The sequence below is a fragment of the Siphateles boraxobius genome, unplaced genomic scaffold (assembly GCF_051911475.1).
Source record: "Siphateles boraxobius isolate OS27281-9 unplaced genomic scaffold, OSU_SipBor_1 55, whole genome shotgun sequence".
Classification (NCBI taxonomy): Eukaryota; Metazoa; Chordata; class Actinopteri; order Cypriniformes; family Leuciscidae; genus Siphateles; species Siphateles boraxobius.
Window position 1 is genome coordinate 9,601,988 of NW_027509181.1, and position 15,766 is coordinate 9,617,753.

General features: G+C 44.3%; 1 protein-coding gene across 1 annotated transcript in view; it reads left to right on the forward strand.

Annotated features, from left to right (window-relative positions):
• pcdh15b (protocadherin-related 15b) overlaps positions 1-15,766 on the forward strand; it is a 288,259-nt gene that overhangs the window by 192,014 nt on the left and 80,479 nt on the right. The window contains exons 20-21 of the mRNA XM_077206152.1: positions 1,807-2,112; positions 2,642-2,869. Of these exons, the coding sequence (XP_077062267.1) occupies positions 1,807-2,112; positions 2,642-2,869 (534 nt within the window). The remainder of the gene's footprint in view (positions 1-1,806; positions 2,113-2,641; positions 2,870-15,766) is intronic.

Here is a 15,766-nt window from a genome sequence, read left to right on the forward strand (position 1 = left end):
CTTACTCATGCTGTTCAATTTCCATAATCAGCATAGATGTAAAAAAAAAAAAACATTATAATATTTTAACAAAAATGAAACTAAATGTGCTAATTTAATGGCACATATAGTGGGCCTACAGACTCTAAATATTGAAATTAACATTAATAATGCTGTAGAAGTGCAGTTTATTAATAGTAAATGTTAACTAATCTAATTAAGTTACCGATTTTTTATACACAGATTCAGAGGTCTGGTGAGTTCAGTGTTGGACAGGTCAGTTGTTTTAACTATTCATTAAGGTGAATGGTTAAAATGAGTCGTTTGCGTATCGGACGTGTCATAGTGGATGTCCAGCCTACGGCACGCTTGTGTGATTATCTCGACAGTTTAGGACATCGCACACGATTTGCGTCAATACAGAAAACATTTAATCACTGGATAGGTTTTTTTGTTTAGTGAAATGTGGTTTATGTCAGCTGAATGGGCGGAACACTTTTTAGAGAAGATAGGGCAACATGTTTTTTTAGCACAATTCACACACCGCGGTAATTCAGGAGAAAAAAAATCTCCAAATGCTCCAAGTGAAACTGCGGTCTTCCGACCTTTTACAATCGTGTAAATTGATTTTGATTAATATGCGCGAGGGAGAGAGAGCAACACCGCCCTCGTGTTGTTTGAAGACCTGTCAAGAGCAGCAGTCATTCTATTCTACATCACTCACCGATCAAAAAAGGCTTTGCGGGACAAAAATTTGCTTTGGCAACCGTCAAAAAAATTCAATGCAGGAAAACCCCTGTTATTATGTCGAAATAAGGAGATATTATATTGAAATAACGACTTAATATCTCGAAATAACAAGATAAGTTTTCTTTTTTCTTCACCATGCGGCTTCCATAGAATACAGCCTGAATATAATTGATTCCAGACATTATGTTTGGGGGTGCTATCGGGGTGCTTGGTCTTTCTTGGGGGTGCTGAAGCACCTGCTAGCCCCTCCCTAGCGCCGCCCATGATTGGAGCTGAATCAGAACGGTAAAGTGAAAATTTTCCTGTCGTAAGATGTTATGCTTTTTTCCCCCTTAGTTGATCAGAATAAAAGTGGATGTTACTTACTTGTTCAGATGACATTTTCCGGTGAAAAGTCTTATATTGGTCATACTGTACTTCCAAAAAGTAGAATGTGTGATTCTGAATGCCAATATCCACACCAGCGCGGCGACTGACAGACGCGCAGTGTCCTCAAAACATTGTGTTCATCCGCGCTGTTTCATGCCGATGTACAACTCACATAAAGTTTCTAATTCCTCAAAAAACTGTTACAGATTTCGAACAGAGATGGCGACAAAGAGGAAAAGCTACGGACTGCAGCTTTAACTGGCTTTATGCCCAGCTGCACTACTTCCTGAACTTCAGCAAGCTCCTTTGTTTCCTGTCTGCCATTATTGGACAAACTGATTAATCCAGGTGTGCCTGGCCTCAGTAACAATAATCAGGCACACCTGGATTAATCAGTTTGTCCAATAATGGCAGACAGGAAACAAAGGAGTTGGCTGAAGTTCAGGAAGTAGTGAAGCTGGGCATAAAGCCTAACTGACAAAAATACAAAGAAAATATTTTCAAAGTTGGCAGAAACACACTACTATATAAATATTCCTAAAATAATCCTTGTCCAGTAATCATTGATGACTGAAAATTAAGTTTAAGTTAAAAATGAAATGTCACATCTGAGTATGATGTCCAGGTTACCACATTATTTTTTCGGTGTAGTTATGTCTTCTTTTAGATATGGTAAATGTGTATATGGGTGTGTGTTTCCACATCCAGGCCACTGATCTGGACCTGGGCATTAACGGGCATGTCCGTTACCGGCTGGTCAGTCACACAGATCTCTTTAGGATCAGCACAGACGGCAGCATCTTCACAGCTGTGCCTCTGGATCGTGAGGAGAGGGCTCAGTATGATTTGGTTGTGGAGGCTTCGGATGGGGCCAAGGACCCTCGCCGGACCACCATTGCACTTTCCATCAAAGTGCTGGACGTGGATGACAACAGCCCAGTCTTCTCCCAGCCTGCCTATCATGTCACACTGCCAGAAAACAGCCCAGTGGGCATGGTCATTTTCAATATCAGTGTAAGTTATACACAGGTAAACAAACACACTGCACACACACTGCACATGCATATTCAACACATCAAACATGGCCAGATCAAAAACAAGATTCCATGAAATTAGCCTCTGTAAAACATTTATTTGCTAATGTTATGTCTTAACTTGACAAGTCAGATATGTTTTACATGTGTAAAGGCTTTCTTGGCTTGAAGTTAATTTATTTGAAATACCTATCTTGTTAACTTGAAACCGCTTGGATTGTATGGTTAGTTGGATTTAGCAATGTTTTTGACTCAATCAGAAAAGACCTGCTGCATATTTTTGCCCTTTCTACCCACCATTTGATAACCACTGTGTTACAGTTTTCCTGCTGCTCTGTGCCTTGCTGCCAGTTCTAATTTACTCATTGCTTCAGGGTCACTACATGATTCATTTGAATCATTAATGGAATCCGGTCATTTGGTTTATTCAGAAAATGTGTAAGAGTTTAATTAATGCTTAGAGTAGAATTACTCATTCGTGTTTTGATCCTAATGATTGTCTCACGCAGGCACTGGACCCCGATCTGGATGCAAACGTCACATACCGTATCAGGACCAAGGAGGCCAGAGAGCTGTTTGCAGTAAACCCCCTCACTGGAGAGCTGATGGTGCTTCACTCACTTGATTTCGAGAAACTCTTACCTAATGGGACAACACGCACTTTTGTGGTGGAGGCTGTGGATGGCGGAAGCGGGAAAATGCCCCCGGGGTTGGCCTCTTTTACCATCACTGTATTGGTAAGAGAGTCTCAATTATGTCCTTCAAATTCCTGACTTATCTTTACGGATTAACCATTTAACCATGGGTCATTCTAAACATTCGGGTAAATGGAATCCTGGGTTATCTTGCTTCACGTTTCACACTACTCATGATTTACCTGGGGTTAACAATATATCCTGGGTATGCATATGCTGACATTTCACACTGTACATTCCAAAACCCTAGGTTAACGTTCTTTGTATATTTGTGGTGTCAGTGTCATTGATTGCACATCCTCCTATTCAAATATTTCCAACTGTTGTTTGTCCACAATGGACTTTGTGGACTATAAATCTAAGAATGAAACCGCCTTTTAAAGGTGAAGTATGTACGATTTTTTTAATGATAAAATAAATTCTCTTAACCCAGTTTCCCTTTCGTCCTGGGAACTCCGACGTGTCGTCGGGGGAGTTCCCTGACGAATTGGGATCACGCTAGGGAGACCAATTGCCTTCGAGTGAATTAAAACGAGCCAATGAAAATTGGCATGCAAGATTTGCATTCCGCGACCCGCCTACCAGCGCGGGTATAAAAGGCGGAAGTAAACATTGCGCAATGCTTTTAGCTTCGGAGCCGAACGATTGTGTCCTCTCTGAGTGAGTGAGCTTTAAGATTGTATTTTTCTTACGGCTACGAGTCTGCTGTTTCGGGAGGGGATCTCTCTGTGTTGGTGAGATGGCGTTTCAGCGACCGCGCGGTTTCCTGTCTGCCGGCTGCGTCTAAATGCTGTTAATTCAAAAGCTGTTTTCACAGCTGGTAAACGGTTGAGTGCGCACAGCGGGCTTGCAGTTTCCCCGCTGTGTTGCCACGTTGGGTCCCTGTGTGCTTCAGCACGATAGAGAGAGTACTTTCTTCCTGAAAGAGCAACACGAGTGAAGATCGCGTCCTTTTCAGGATGACGTTTCACTCGTGTGTTTCTGGATGCGATCGTTTCCTGTCCTTATTTGACGGCCACGATCATTGTTTCACATGCCTAATCAGTGTGTGAGACTACGTTCGTGGGTGGTTCATGTTCTCTCAGGAGTGCATGACCACGTCGGCACGTTGTTCGTCTCCCCTTTCTCGTAAAGGTTTGAGCCGCTCAGCGTGCCGTGTGCCGTCGAGCGCCGGCTGACAGCGCGGGTTGTCGCGGCAACCCAGCGCGCGTCATTCGGCGCTCAGATGCGCGGTCAAGATCAAGACTCGCGTGCCTCTATGAGGTGAGTCCCTTTGCTTATTTCCCGATCTAGTTTCTCTTCTGGTGCACCAGAGGAGGGCTACTTTGGTGAATAACATTGGTGATCTGAGGGTTTCAGTGAGCACGAACCACTCACTCCTCTAGCGCATCGCAAACATGCTGAGACTGTGTTCGTGGGTGGTTTATGCTTTCTTATGAGAGCATGACCACGTCGGCACGTTGTTCGCCCTGCCTGAAGGCTTGAGCGCCCAGCGTGCCGTGGGTCATCGAAGCGATGGCCACGTTCACTATCCTGCATGCCTGGTTGACGGCCACGATCACTGTTTCACATGCCTAATCAGTGTGTTGAGACTGCGTTCGTGGGTGGTTCATGTTCTCTCAGAAGTGCATGACCACGTCGGCACGTTGTTCGTCTCACCTTTCTCGTAAAGGTTTGAGCCGCTCAGCGTGCCGTGTGCCGTCGAGGCTTTCGGATGGGATTCTGGTCCTTATCATGAGGGACCAAGCATTTCATTCGGGGCCCCAGGTAGGACAGATGTCGATCGCTACATCGGAGAGAGGAGTGTTATACTCTGAAATGATGCTGAGTTCCTACTATAATGGTGTGTTCTCATGCTGAAGATTCAGACTTAACAGCCACACTTTCCTGGGCTGTTCTAAAGTGCCTGGATGTGTGTGAAGAATTTTGGCAGTATGCAAGCATTTTGGTGCCAATATGGCAAGCCAAACATGCCTAAATCTGCAGAAGTTTTTCCTCTCTCACTACCACTGCACGTGCGTAGTTCTAACTCGGGGTGGAGCTGTGCTTAGTGACTGACCGTGATTAGTCACAGCGCTGGCCCTCGGTTAGACGATGTCCACACTGGTGGTCCAGAAGCACCTCAAAACCAGCCCGCTCAGAGTTTGTTTCCCCCAGCGAAGGGAAGCAACCCTGAGAGGAGCGACCCAGAGTGTGTGACGATCTGCTCTCTGGGAGTGCGTGTCATCACCACTCCTTCCCCCGGGGTAGGGCCGGGTGGAGAATTTTTCTTTTCTGTTCCGCCCCTGTATCAGCGGTACCCAAAGTTTGAGCAGTCCACTTCCTCTGAGTCGTTCACGGGCCCCAGCGCTCAGATGGCAGTGAGGGCTACGGTCTTGTCACTCTCGTCTCTCGCTGTGTGAGGGGAAACCAGGACTTGATGCCCCCGGGCCTCGTCCCTCGTTCCCCTCACGGTCGAGACTGGCAGTATAATAAGACCAGTTTCCTCCGTCCGAGAGGGTCAGAATGGCAGTGCGTGCCGCCCCCGAGCTGCACCACTCCCGTTCCCCTCTCCCCAAATTGCAGATAGCAATGACGCAGCCTCGGCTGCGTCGCTCCGGTCTGCAGCTGGGCCCGGAGGCGCAGAGACCAGCATACGAGGAGTCAGGGCCTCGTTCCTCGTCTCACCCTCTCCCCTCGCCACCAGGCAGTCCGCAGCAGAACGCCCACGAGCCTTGTCTGTCGTCTGCCCCTCGGTGGAAGCCGGTTGGTGTCAGGTGCACCCAGACCCCCGCTCTCGGTCGCTACAACGCCACCAGAGCCGGGTCCCTGTCTTCCACCTCGCTGCCCCTCCGCGGGTACGCCGGTGGTTCGGGTGGGTTCATTGGGACGCTATCTGGAAGCCTGGCTAGCGCTTCCGGGTCCGTCCCGATGGCTCTTCCGCACCGTCCGGTTCGGCTATGCAATTCAGTTTGCACGGCGCCCTCCCAGGTTCAGGGGCGTCCACTTCACCCGTGTGCGGTCGGTGGACGCCCCTGTCTTGAGGAAAGAGATCGATGAGACAGCCCCTCCCTGGCCGATTCCTTTGAGGAAGGACCTTCTTTCTCAGAGACGAGGCACTCTATGGCACCCCTGTCCAGACATCTGGAAACTCCATGTCTGGTCCCTGGACGGGATCCGGAGGTTCTAGGTGGTCTACCACAGGCAGTGGTAGACACCATCACTTCCGCTACAGCCCCCTCCACGTGGCGCCTCTGCGTGGAAAGTGGAACCTGTTCGTCGATCGGTGTTCCTCCTGTCAGGAGGACCCCCGGACTTGCCCGATCGGTGTCGTGCTTAACTTCCTGCAGGATGGGTTGGAGCGGAGGCTGTCCCCCTCCACCCTCAAAGTGTATGTCGCAGCAATAGCCGCGCATCACGATGCAGTGGAAGGTAAGTCCCTAGGGAAGCACGACCTGGTCATCAGATTCCTTAAGGGTGCCAGGAGGTTAAATCCACCTCGTGTTTCGCACTCTGTACCCTCTTGGGACCTTGCTCTGGTACTTAGAGCTCTTCAAAGTCCTCCCTTTGAGCCGTTGCTGACGGTAGAGCTTAATATCCTGTCCATTAAGACAGCGCTCCTGTTGGCATTGGCCTCTTTCAAGAGGGTCGGGGATCTGCAGGCTTTTTCGGTCGACGAATCGTGCCTAGAGTTTGGGCCGGGCCTTTCTCACGTTGTGTTGAGACCCCGGCTCGGATATGTGCCCAAGGTTCCTACCCCTCCCTTCGTGGACCAGGTTGTGAACCTGCAAGCGCTGCCCCAGGAGGAGGCAGACCCAGCCCTGGCTTTTCTCTGTCCCGTCCGTGCCCTGCGGGTTTATATTGACAGAACGCAAAGCTTCAGAACCTCAGATCAGCTCTTTGTCTGTTACGGAGGCCAGCAGAAGGGGAAGGCCGTCTCCAAGCAGAGGTTAGCCCACTGGTTAGTGGATGCTATCACCCGAGCATATGAGTCTCTGGGTGAGCCTTGTCCTCCCAGGTTGCGCGCTCACTCCACTAGAGGTGTTGCCGCTTCCTGGGCTTTGGCTCAAGGCGCCTCGCTGACAGACATCTGTAGAGCTGCGGGCTGGGCGACACCTAACACGTTCGCTAGGTTCTATAGCCTTCGTGTGGAAACTGTTTCCTCCCGAGTTCTGGCTACGGCCAGTGGGTTGAGGGAATAGGTTGTGTCGGCTTGCTGCGCCACTCCGCCTCGAACAGCGGATACGTGCGTTCTTTGCTCCGTATGGCGCCCTACGTTGGTGAGCCTCGTGAGTTCCTCCTTCACCCCTCCGGTGCTGGGCGTGGCGGACCGCCCGGCACCAGGTCTGCTACCTCTAGTAAGGAGTTGCTAGTAGACTGGGTGCTCCAGTGGTTTCTATTGTGACCCATGATGCCACGTACAGTTCAGTCGTGTCTTCCCCTTGACGGACTCGTTCGTCGTCCCTGTTGAGTACGCTCCCACTTCCCTTGGATTGGGACTACCTCAGGGACTGCCATATGTTTCACTATTCCTTTGGGCTAGTACATATGTGTATTCCTGGCCTTCCTCAGTCAGGCTGGGGCTTCCGCAGCGTTCCCTCCTCTCTTGAGGGAACGCTTTCCCAGTGTTATCCAATATCCACTGTGCGGCTCTTGCGGAACAGCAGTGTGTTTCCCGTGCTAGCTCCCGCAACTTATTTCAAGAAACTGCTGATGGGTAGCTTTGCCGGGCGCTGGAAGGGGCCAGCACCATGGCGTTTTATTAGGGATCCCAATTCGTCAGGGAACTCCCCGACAACACGTCGGAGTTCCCAGGATGAAAGGGAACGTCTCGGTTACGTATGTAACCCGCGTTCCCTGAGTACAGGGAACGGAGACGTGTCGTCCGTTCGCCATGTTGCTGTACCTTCGTGGAGGACTGGACACCGTTCGGCTCCTCAGCGAAAAGCATTGCGCAATGTTTACTTCCGCCTTTTATACCCGTGCTGGTAGGCGGGTCGCGGAATGCAAATCTTGCATGCCAATTTTCATTGGCTCGTTTTAATTCACTCGAAGGCAATTGGTCTCCCTAGCGTGATCCCAATTCGTCAGGGAACTCCCCCGACGACACGTCTCCGTTCCCTGTACTCAGGGAACGAGGGTTACATACGTAACATAGACGTTTTTTGTCATTGTCTTCTTTAGTATGCCATACATGGGTTTATCTCCCCCAAAAAGTGTAAACACTGAGCCCCATAGGCACAATCTAAATACTGAGAGTGGTCCGCACAGATCTGTAAATCTCTTTCCAGCTCAACCAATAGTTTGAGTTTGGGGCGTGGATACAGTAGCAGGTGGAGCCAGAGCATGTTTAGCTGGTATGGGACCATGACTGATGCGTTACATGAGAAAAGACATTCAGCTTCAGTTATGGAATTGCAAGCCAAATTTCACTGCATTTAGACCTTCAAAGATTAAACAGGTCATGAACATGTCAGAGCAAATTGGGTGTTGCGATGCAATGCACCACGATGTTCAATACAACAACATCATGCACTTGTTCAGAAAGTCAATGTCCCAGTTCATATTGGTTACTTTGATTTGTCCAGTGTAGACAGCCTCAAATGGTTACAGTGGGTATGTCAAAAAATGTGCCCGGTCTAGATACGTTAGATGGGTATATTATATGCGAGACGCTTGCGTTCACTCTAGAAAGTGTTAGCCTAATCAATTGCTGAACTGACTTCAGCTGAACAACAGCCGAAATGTATAATTTTCCTGTTATCACTGTAAAGCTGCTTTGATACAATCTCTATTGTATAAAGCGCTATATAAATAAAAGTGACTTGACTCGTGACAAATAGCAACACAACTAAAGTATCCCTAATATGTAAGTCTTTGAGTTGGGGTAGATGCATTGTGCGAAAGGGGCGTTTGCTAAATATGCTGTATTTTCGTAATTCCGCTAGGTGCCACTAGTGTCGTAGAAACGACATACTTTGTGTGTACAAACATGTCGTGTTTTGTCATCATTTGACATTTTCCCTTCAACTGAAACATACAATTTATACAACGTACAGTATTTCCGTGGCTGTCCCAATCATGTAAATACCAGGCGCACGATTGGCTATGGGTTCCAAAGAAATCGAGGCGTAACATTCTACATTCCACCGAACCGTTTCATACTGTACACGTTTGACACCACAAAACCAGTGCTAACCCTGTTCTGAAGGGTTTCATATCCTCTCTTCCAAGTTACTAGCGTCAAATGTTCCTTTACCCTGTGTTAAAAGTGGAGTTTAGAGCGACGACAACCCAGGGTTTAGGGCATTGTAAAAAGCCCTTATCTGTATCCAACCAAACCTCTTTATGCCAAATGTTCTAATCTGGCAAGCAAGGAGATTCATACTGGTTTAAGCTGGTCTTTTCAGCAGGATATATCCCGAAATGTTGCCGTCCTGTGATTGCTCTCCATAGCCACTTCTAAACCCTGTGCACACTGACAGATAGACCCTGTATTTTGTCTGATATGGTCATTAGGTCCACAACACCTCTGTTGTGTAAGTAGGTGATTTGTAAGGTCTCAGAAGATTAAGTTCTACACACGGGATGCATGTCAATTAGCGCTCGCTGGAAATGCTGCTGTCGGTTAAGTGGGTAGAAGAGGTGGTTGTGATGGTACAGTATTTTTGTTTATCGGTGCATTCTATATATATATATATATATATATATATATATATATATATATATACATACATACATACATACATACATATAGAGTTGTAATCAAAATTATTCAACCCCCATTGCAAATCAGGTTTATTGGCAAAATGTACAGACTTTCAGCTGTTTGCAATGAGCAAACCAAACAAGAGTAATTGAAATAGCTAAACACAACAAATGTTTCAAGTGGTTTCCCCAAATTCAACTGAAAATGACACTTTTAATGACTTCTGCACTCTCAAAATTATTCAACCCCCTCAATAGAATCCCTCACATCATCTGCAAAACAGGTGTTGTCTCAAGCACACTTGATGCAACTAATCAAGGGCTTCAGGTGTGCTTGAGCTAGAACACATGAAATATCTGAACTGGCTAGGTTTGTTGAGTGTCACATTGGACTGCATGTTAGAAATATGGCTAAGTCAAAAGAATGGTCCAAAAAGTTAAGAGAATATATCATCGCCCTTCACAAACAAGGAACAGGATACAAAAAGATAGGGAAGGTACTAAATGTTCCTAGAGACACCGTTGGAAGCATAGTTCTCAAGTTCAATGTTAAATGAACAGTGGTTACATTACCAGGTTCAGAAAAAACATTCATCGCTCCACAGAACAGAATCCCAACACTTCTGTGGCTTATTTATATGATTCTGAGCAAATTGGAGCCGACGTTTCTTATACTTTTTGGTCAGTAGTGGTGTACGTCTGGCATGCAAAAATGCATGCGTTTAGTACACGCCTTACTGTGCAAGATGAAACCTCAGTGCCTGTTGCCACCAAGTCTTGCTGCAGGTCATTTGCAGTCACTGAGGTTTCATCTTGCACAGTAAGGCGTGTACTAAACGCATGCATTTTTGCATGCCAGACGTACACCACTTCTGACCAAAAAGTATAAGAAACGTCGGCTCCAATTTGCTCAGAATCATATAAATAAGCCACAGAAGTGTTGGGATTCTGTTCTGTGGAGCGATGACACAAAACTGGAACTTTTCGACCCTAAAGATCAGTGTTATGTCTGGAGGAAGAAGTATGAAGCTTATTCTAAAAAAGAACACTGCCTACAGTTAAGCATGGTGGTGCTCTGTGATCCTCTGCGGCTGCTTTACATCCTCTGGCACTGGGAACCTGCAGAGTGTGGAAGGCAAGATGGATTCATTGAAGGATTAGGAAATCCTAGGAGAAAACGTCATGCCATCAGTGAGGAAGCTGAAGCTTGGCTGTGATTGGACCTTCCAACAGGACAATGATCTCATGCATACCTGGAATTCCACCAAGGCTTGGTTTCAGGGAAAGACCTGGATGATTATGCAGTGGCCATCAAAGTTACCTGTCTTGAACCCCATAGAAATTCTCTGGTGGGATTTGAAGAAGGCAGTTGCAGCAAGAATAGAATACCCAAGAAAATTACTGAACTGGAGGCAATTGCTCATGAGGATTGGGCTAAGATTCCTCAAATATGCTGGCTGAAGCTGGTGTCTGGTTATACATCTCGTTTGCAGCAGGTGTTGAATAATTTTGAGACTGCAGAAGACATTAAAAGTTGCATTTTCAGTTGAATTTGGGGAAACCACTTGAAACATTTGTTCCCTTTCATTGTCACTCCGAGTTACGTCAGATGTCGACAAATGGGGTTTCGCTTAGAAAGCCTATCGACTTTGAGTATACAAAATGAGTCAATGGCAAAGAAATGCCATGGGTCTGCGGAATTTGCATAGCGTATCTCCGCCTTACCTCGTGGGTATAAAAGGAGGACCCTGGCAACATGCAGATATGTTTTCGCTTCGGAGCCAAGAGTATCTCTTCACTCCACAGCTATTTCTGACTTCACTCTTCGAGACGAGCCTCTCTCCGGTGTTGGTGTGACGGCGATCTGCTGCGAGTTCACATTGCCTGCTGATCTGTGCAGTGATCTGCCAGTGAGTGTGTTTCTCCCTGCTCGCTTCAACAACGCAGAGTTTTTTCTCCTCTCACAAAAGAGCTTGCATGCGGCACGTCTTTTTAAAGACGGCTCGCCCGTGCATTTCTGGTTACGGTTGACTCATTTCCGATTTGATGGGCACATTCTCTGCTCTGCGTGCTTGGGCTTGATCGTGTTAGAGCAGCGTTTGTGGATGACTCACGTTCTCCCCGCGGGAATGTGATCACTGCGTCATTACGGTCGAGACTCAATGATCTCGTTAGAGAGAGAGTCCCCTCATCCACCCCCCGATCTAACACTCTCCACGTGAGGTGCTACTTCGGCTGGTGGCCAGGGTGACCTGAGGGTGTTGGTGTGGAACAAAGGCGCCGACTATCCATCCGTGCCCCACGCCCCCCTCTTCATTGAAGCAACCCGTTAGCGGTCACGGGACGCCCGACGCCTGTTCACCCGGGCAGGCTCTGGAAGCCGTAGGGGGCGCCACAGCGCTCTCCAGTCCCGCCCCCCGCTATACGCCGGGTTAACCCTCTGGGGTCCACAAACGCGCCGGCGCGTTTTGCTCGATTTTTTTCAAATAGCAGGAAAATAGACTTAAAATACTCTGTCATTTTTGGTCATACACACTTAAGAAATATAAAAAAATAAACTGTTTAATGTCTATTTTTTATGTGTACACTTACAATCGAAATAAAACATTGTGCTTTTGTAAAATAAAGAAAATAAACAGGTTGTACTTTCTGTCTCTCCATCTCCTTTAACCTTTTTTCTGGAGCACTTCTCTAAACTTAAACAAAACTCTGTACTATACTATTATACTATACTATACTATTATACTATAATACTATTCACCCAAGCATGAGCAATATATCTTTATAATCATTTAAGTTTGTACTTTTAAAATATCTAATTCAAAACTAAAATAAATATTCTCTGTTTATGTAATCTATAAAAAAAGAGAGGAGTGTCAGCCGATCTCATTATCGTTCTCTCAGCTCATTATTCTGCTAATTTGACGTAAATGATCTGAAGCGACACATGCAAACGTGTCAACGCCCCTCATAAACGCGATAACACAACAAATTTAATCATCAGATTAATGTACCTTTTCGTCTTGCAAGGCTGTGACTGTGAGGAGTAGCCTAATCCTGGGACATTTACCTCAGAGCATGTGCTGGTTTATTTTCATTTTGAGGAGCGACCGATCTAGCCGAGAATTGTGAGTAGCCTAAGTTTTTTTTTTCTTGTGCTTTGTTCTAATGTCTGTAAATGCAAAAAGACTGTTTAAATTTGAATCACGTTTCTGTGTGTGAATGAATTAACGGCACAAATGGGTGCTGTTGTTTATGTTTAGCCTACTATGTTACAGATGAAATATGAAAGACAACATTTCGTAGTTTTGGATAGATTATAAAGTTTTTATTCCAAAATATCAAATAAGCGTTTGTGATTCAGTTTCTGCTCATATTTTAAATATATAGTACGCTATGTTCTGTCAAAAATAAACTCATCAACTAAGATGTTATTATAGTGTTTGTTCCAATGTAAGCTATATAAAAACTAATGAATCCTTAACTTTAAAATATGTATGATAATACTGTAGGATAATACTGAGGAATATTGTAATAAGTTTTTATTCTCAAAGTTTCATAAGTTTCATTCTCAAGTGAATCACGTTTCTGTGTGTGAATGAATGAACGGCAGAGATGCGCTGTTTAACGCAACTCGCAAAAAGACAGTTTAAATTTGAATCGCGTTTCTGTGTGTGAATGAATGATCCGCTTTTAGCAAACTATATTGCTATACTGAGATGAGTAAAAATCGACTGAAATATGTTGAAATAAAATGTATTTATATAAGCAACGTATTAAACTGCAAATTAACATTTATATTTCTTATATAGACAAAAAACCTATGTTACAGACATATGAAAGAAAACATTTCGTTGACTAGTTTTGGATAGATTATACATTTTTACTGTAAAATATTTGCCACCTCAAATAAGATTTTGTTTGCCAATTTTTGCTCATATGTTAAATAGCCTATAGTAGGCCTATGTTTTGTCAAAAATATACTTATCAAATAATATGTTATTATGTATTTGTTCCAATGTAGCCTAGGCAATATCCAAAGTAATGAATCCTTAACTTTGAATATGTATGATAAAATGTATACTTTATTTTTTACAAAGAAAGATTGCACTTGAATTGTTGTTGTAATTGTAACATTTTTAATAAAAAATATATATTTAGATGTAAACAAACTATTAAAAGGTAAATATAAGCCTTTTCTTTAAATAATTTTTATTGAGTTTTATTAGTGACAAATTTGGGGAGAGGATACATATTCCAAAACTGAAAATACAGTATGAGAATTAACTGCACAATTAGTAGACATGGAAAAATATTTAAAAAAATGAGATGCTTCCAACTGTAAACCAATTTGGTAGAATATATATATATATATATATATATATATATATATATATATATATTCTACCCTGAGTTCCTCCAGCACTCCTGACGTCGGCGCCAGTGTCTATTGCCTTCTCATTGGCTACGTGCCTCCCGTGCACACGGTCCATCTTCTGAGCGACCCCCACATGTGTATTTCCACTGTAAGCCTCTCTGAGCATGTGTCTTTCCCTTGGCAAGCCACCTTGCCACCCCGGGGGTTGAAATATTCCACCTGCGGCTGGATACCCCAGTGTTGTCCATATGCATCCCTCCGGGTCATATGTGTATTCTCTAAGCCCCCCCCCCCGGGTTGGCAATAAAAGCATATTTCCTCTAAACTTATGGGATATGCTCCCCAGTGTACCTTGGTTATCCTATGCTAAATAGGAGTCCTTCGTCCGTGCCAGTCTCACCTCAGAAGGTGGCGTGATTAGACTGGTAACCCCATTCGTCGTCATCTGTCATCTGACGTAACTTGGAGTGACAACGAAAGGAAACGTCTCGGTTACGTATGTAACCCTCGTTCCCTGAGTAGGGAACGGAGACGTTACGTCTTCCTGCCACTTTCCGCTGTACCGCGGGGATCGCCTGACCTCAGTCTCGGCTCCTCAGCGAAGAAACATATCTGCATGTTGCCAGCGTCCTCCTTTTATACCCACGAGGTAAGGCGGAGATACGCTATGCAAATTCCGCAGACCCATGGCATTTATTTGCCATTGGCTCGTTTTGTATACTCGAAGTCGATAGGCTTTCTGAGCGAAACCCCATTTGTCGTCATCCGACTTAACGTCTCCGTTCCCTACTCAGGGAACGAGGGTTACATACGTAACAGAGACGTTCTGTTGAGCTGTTTCAAGTTTGATTTTTTTTTTTTTTGTCTTAGGACAACTTTGATGAACTTTTTTGATCCACTTCAAATGTTGACTACTGTAATTAGTTGATTATAATAAAAGTACTATACGTTTTGTACCATGACATTTTGTTTTGGATTTTGTGTTGCATTACTTCTTTTTTCCAACAAGTTTCAAGGTAGAATTTCAAAGTGCTACATTGCCTTTTTTTTTTTTGTCACAATCTGTTCACACACATAATTACAGTAAAGGGACTTGACACAAAAATAAATATTCTCACCTAAATTGTAATTTAGCACATTAAGTGAATTTTAGTGAATCGCTTCATTTTGACAGTTCAAATATATTAAAGTTCTCAAAAATAATTCAGTGATTGAAGGTAGTTTTTGCAGTGAAGTGTTTAGTTTAATGCTGTTGTTGATTGTTAGATTTTGCTCTGTTATATTAATGTTTGTTTTATTTAATTTAATTTTTAGTTTTAGTAGTTGAATTTAGTAAATTATGTCAGTGAGTAAGTGATGTCTTTGAGATCCTTATGGTTTTTGTTCCAGATGAATTCTGCTCTCATTGCTAAATTTATAATATCTGATAGTTTGTTTTATTTCAAAAGATATTGATTCAATGAAGTTAGTTACTTATTGTTATGAACTTAAAAAAGATAATTAGACTACAATTAAACTACATTATGAGTAGCTTATAGTTTGTTAACCTACAGTTTAAAAATGTCTCACCCTATTCAAATGACTCTTATATTCCGCTTTGATAGCGCATTGTTAGACATTTAACCAGTTGTTTAAAATCACATCTGTTTTTTCATGTTTATTTCAGTTAGCAAACCTCTTGCAGTTGGATCAGCTACAAAGATAAAGAGATTAAACAAAAGCATTTTCATGCAAGGAAACACACAGCTTATTACGTCCTCTACAGTCTCCCAAGAACCCCTAATTGTTTCTGTGTTGGAATTATTTATTAATTTTCCTTCTGTGCACGAGGTGGCTAATTGAAAATTAGTTGCTGTGGAAAATGAAAAGCAGAA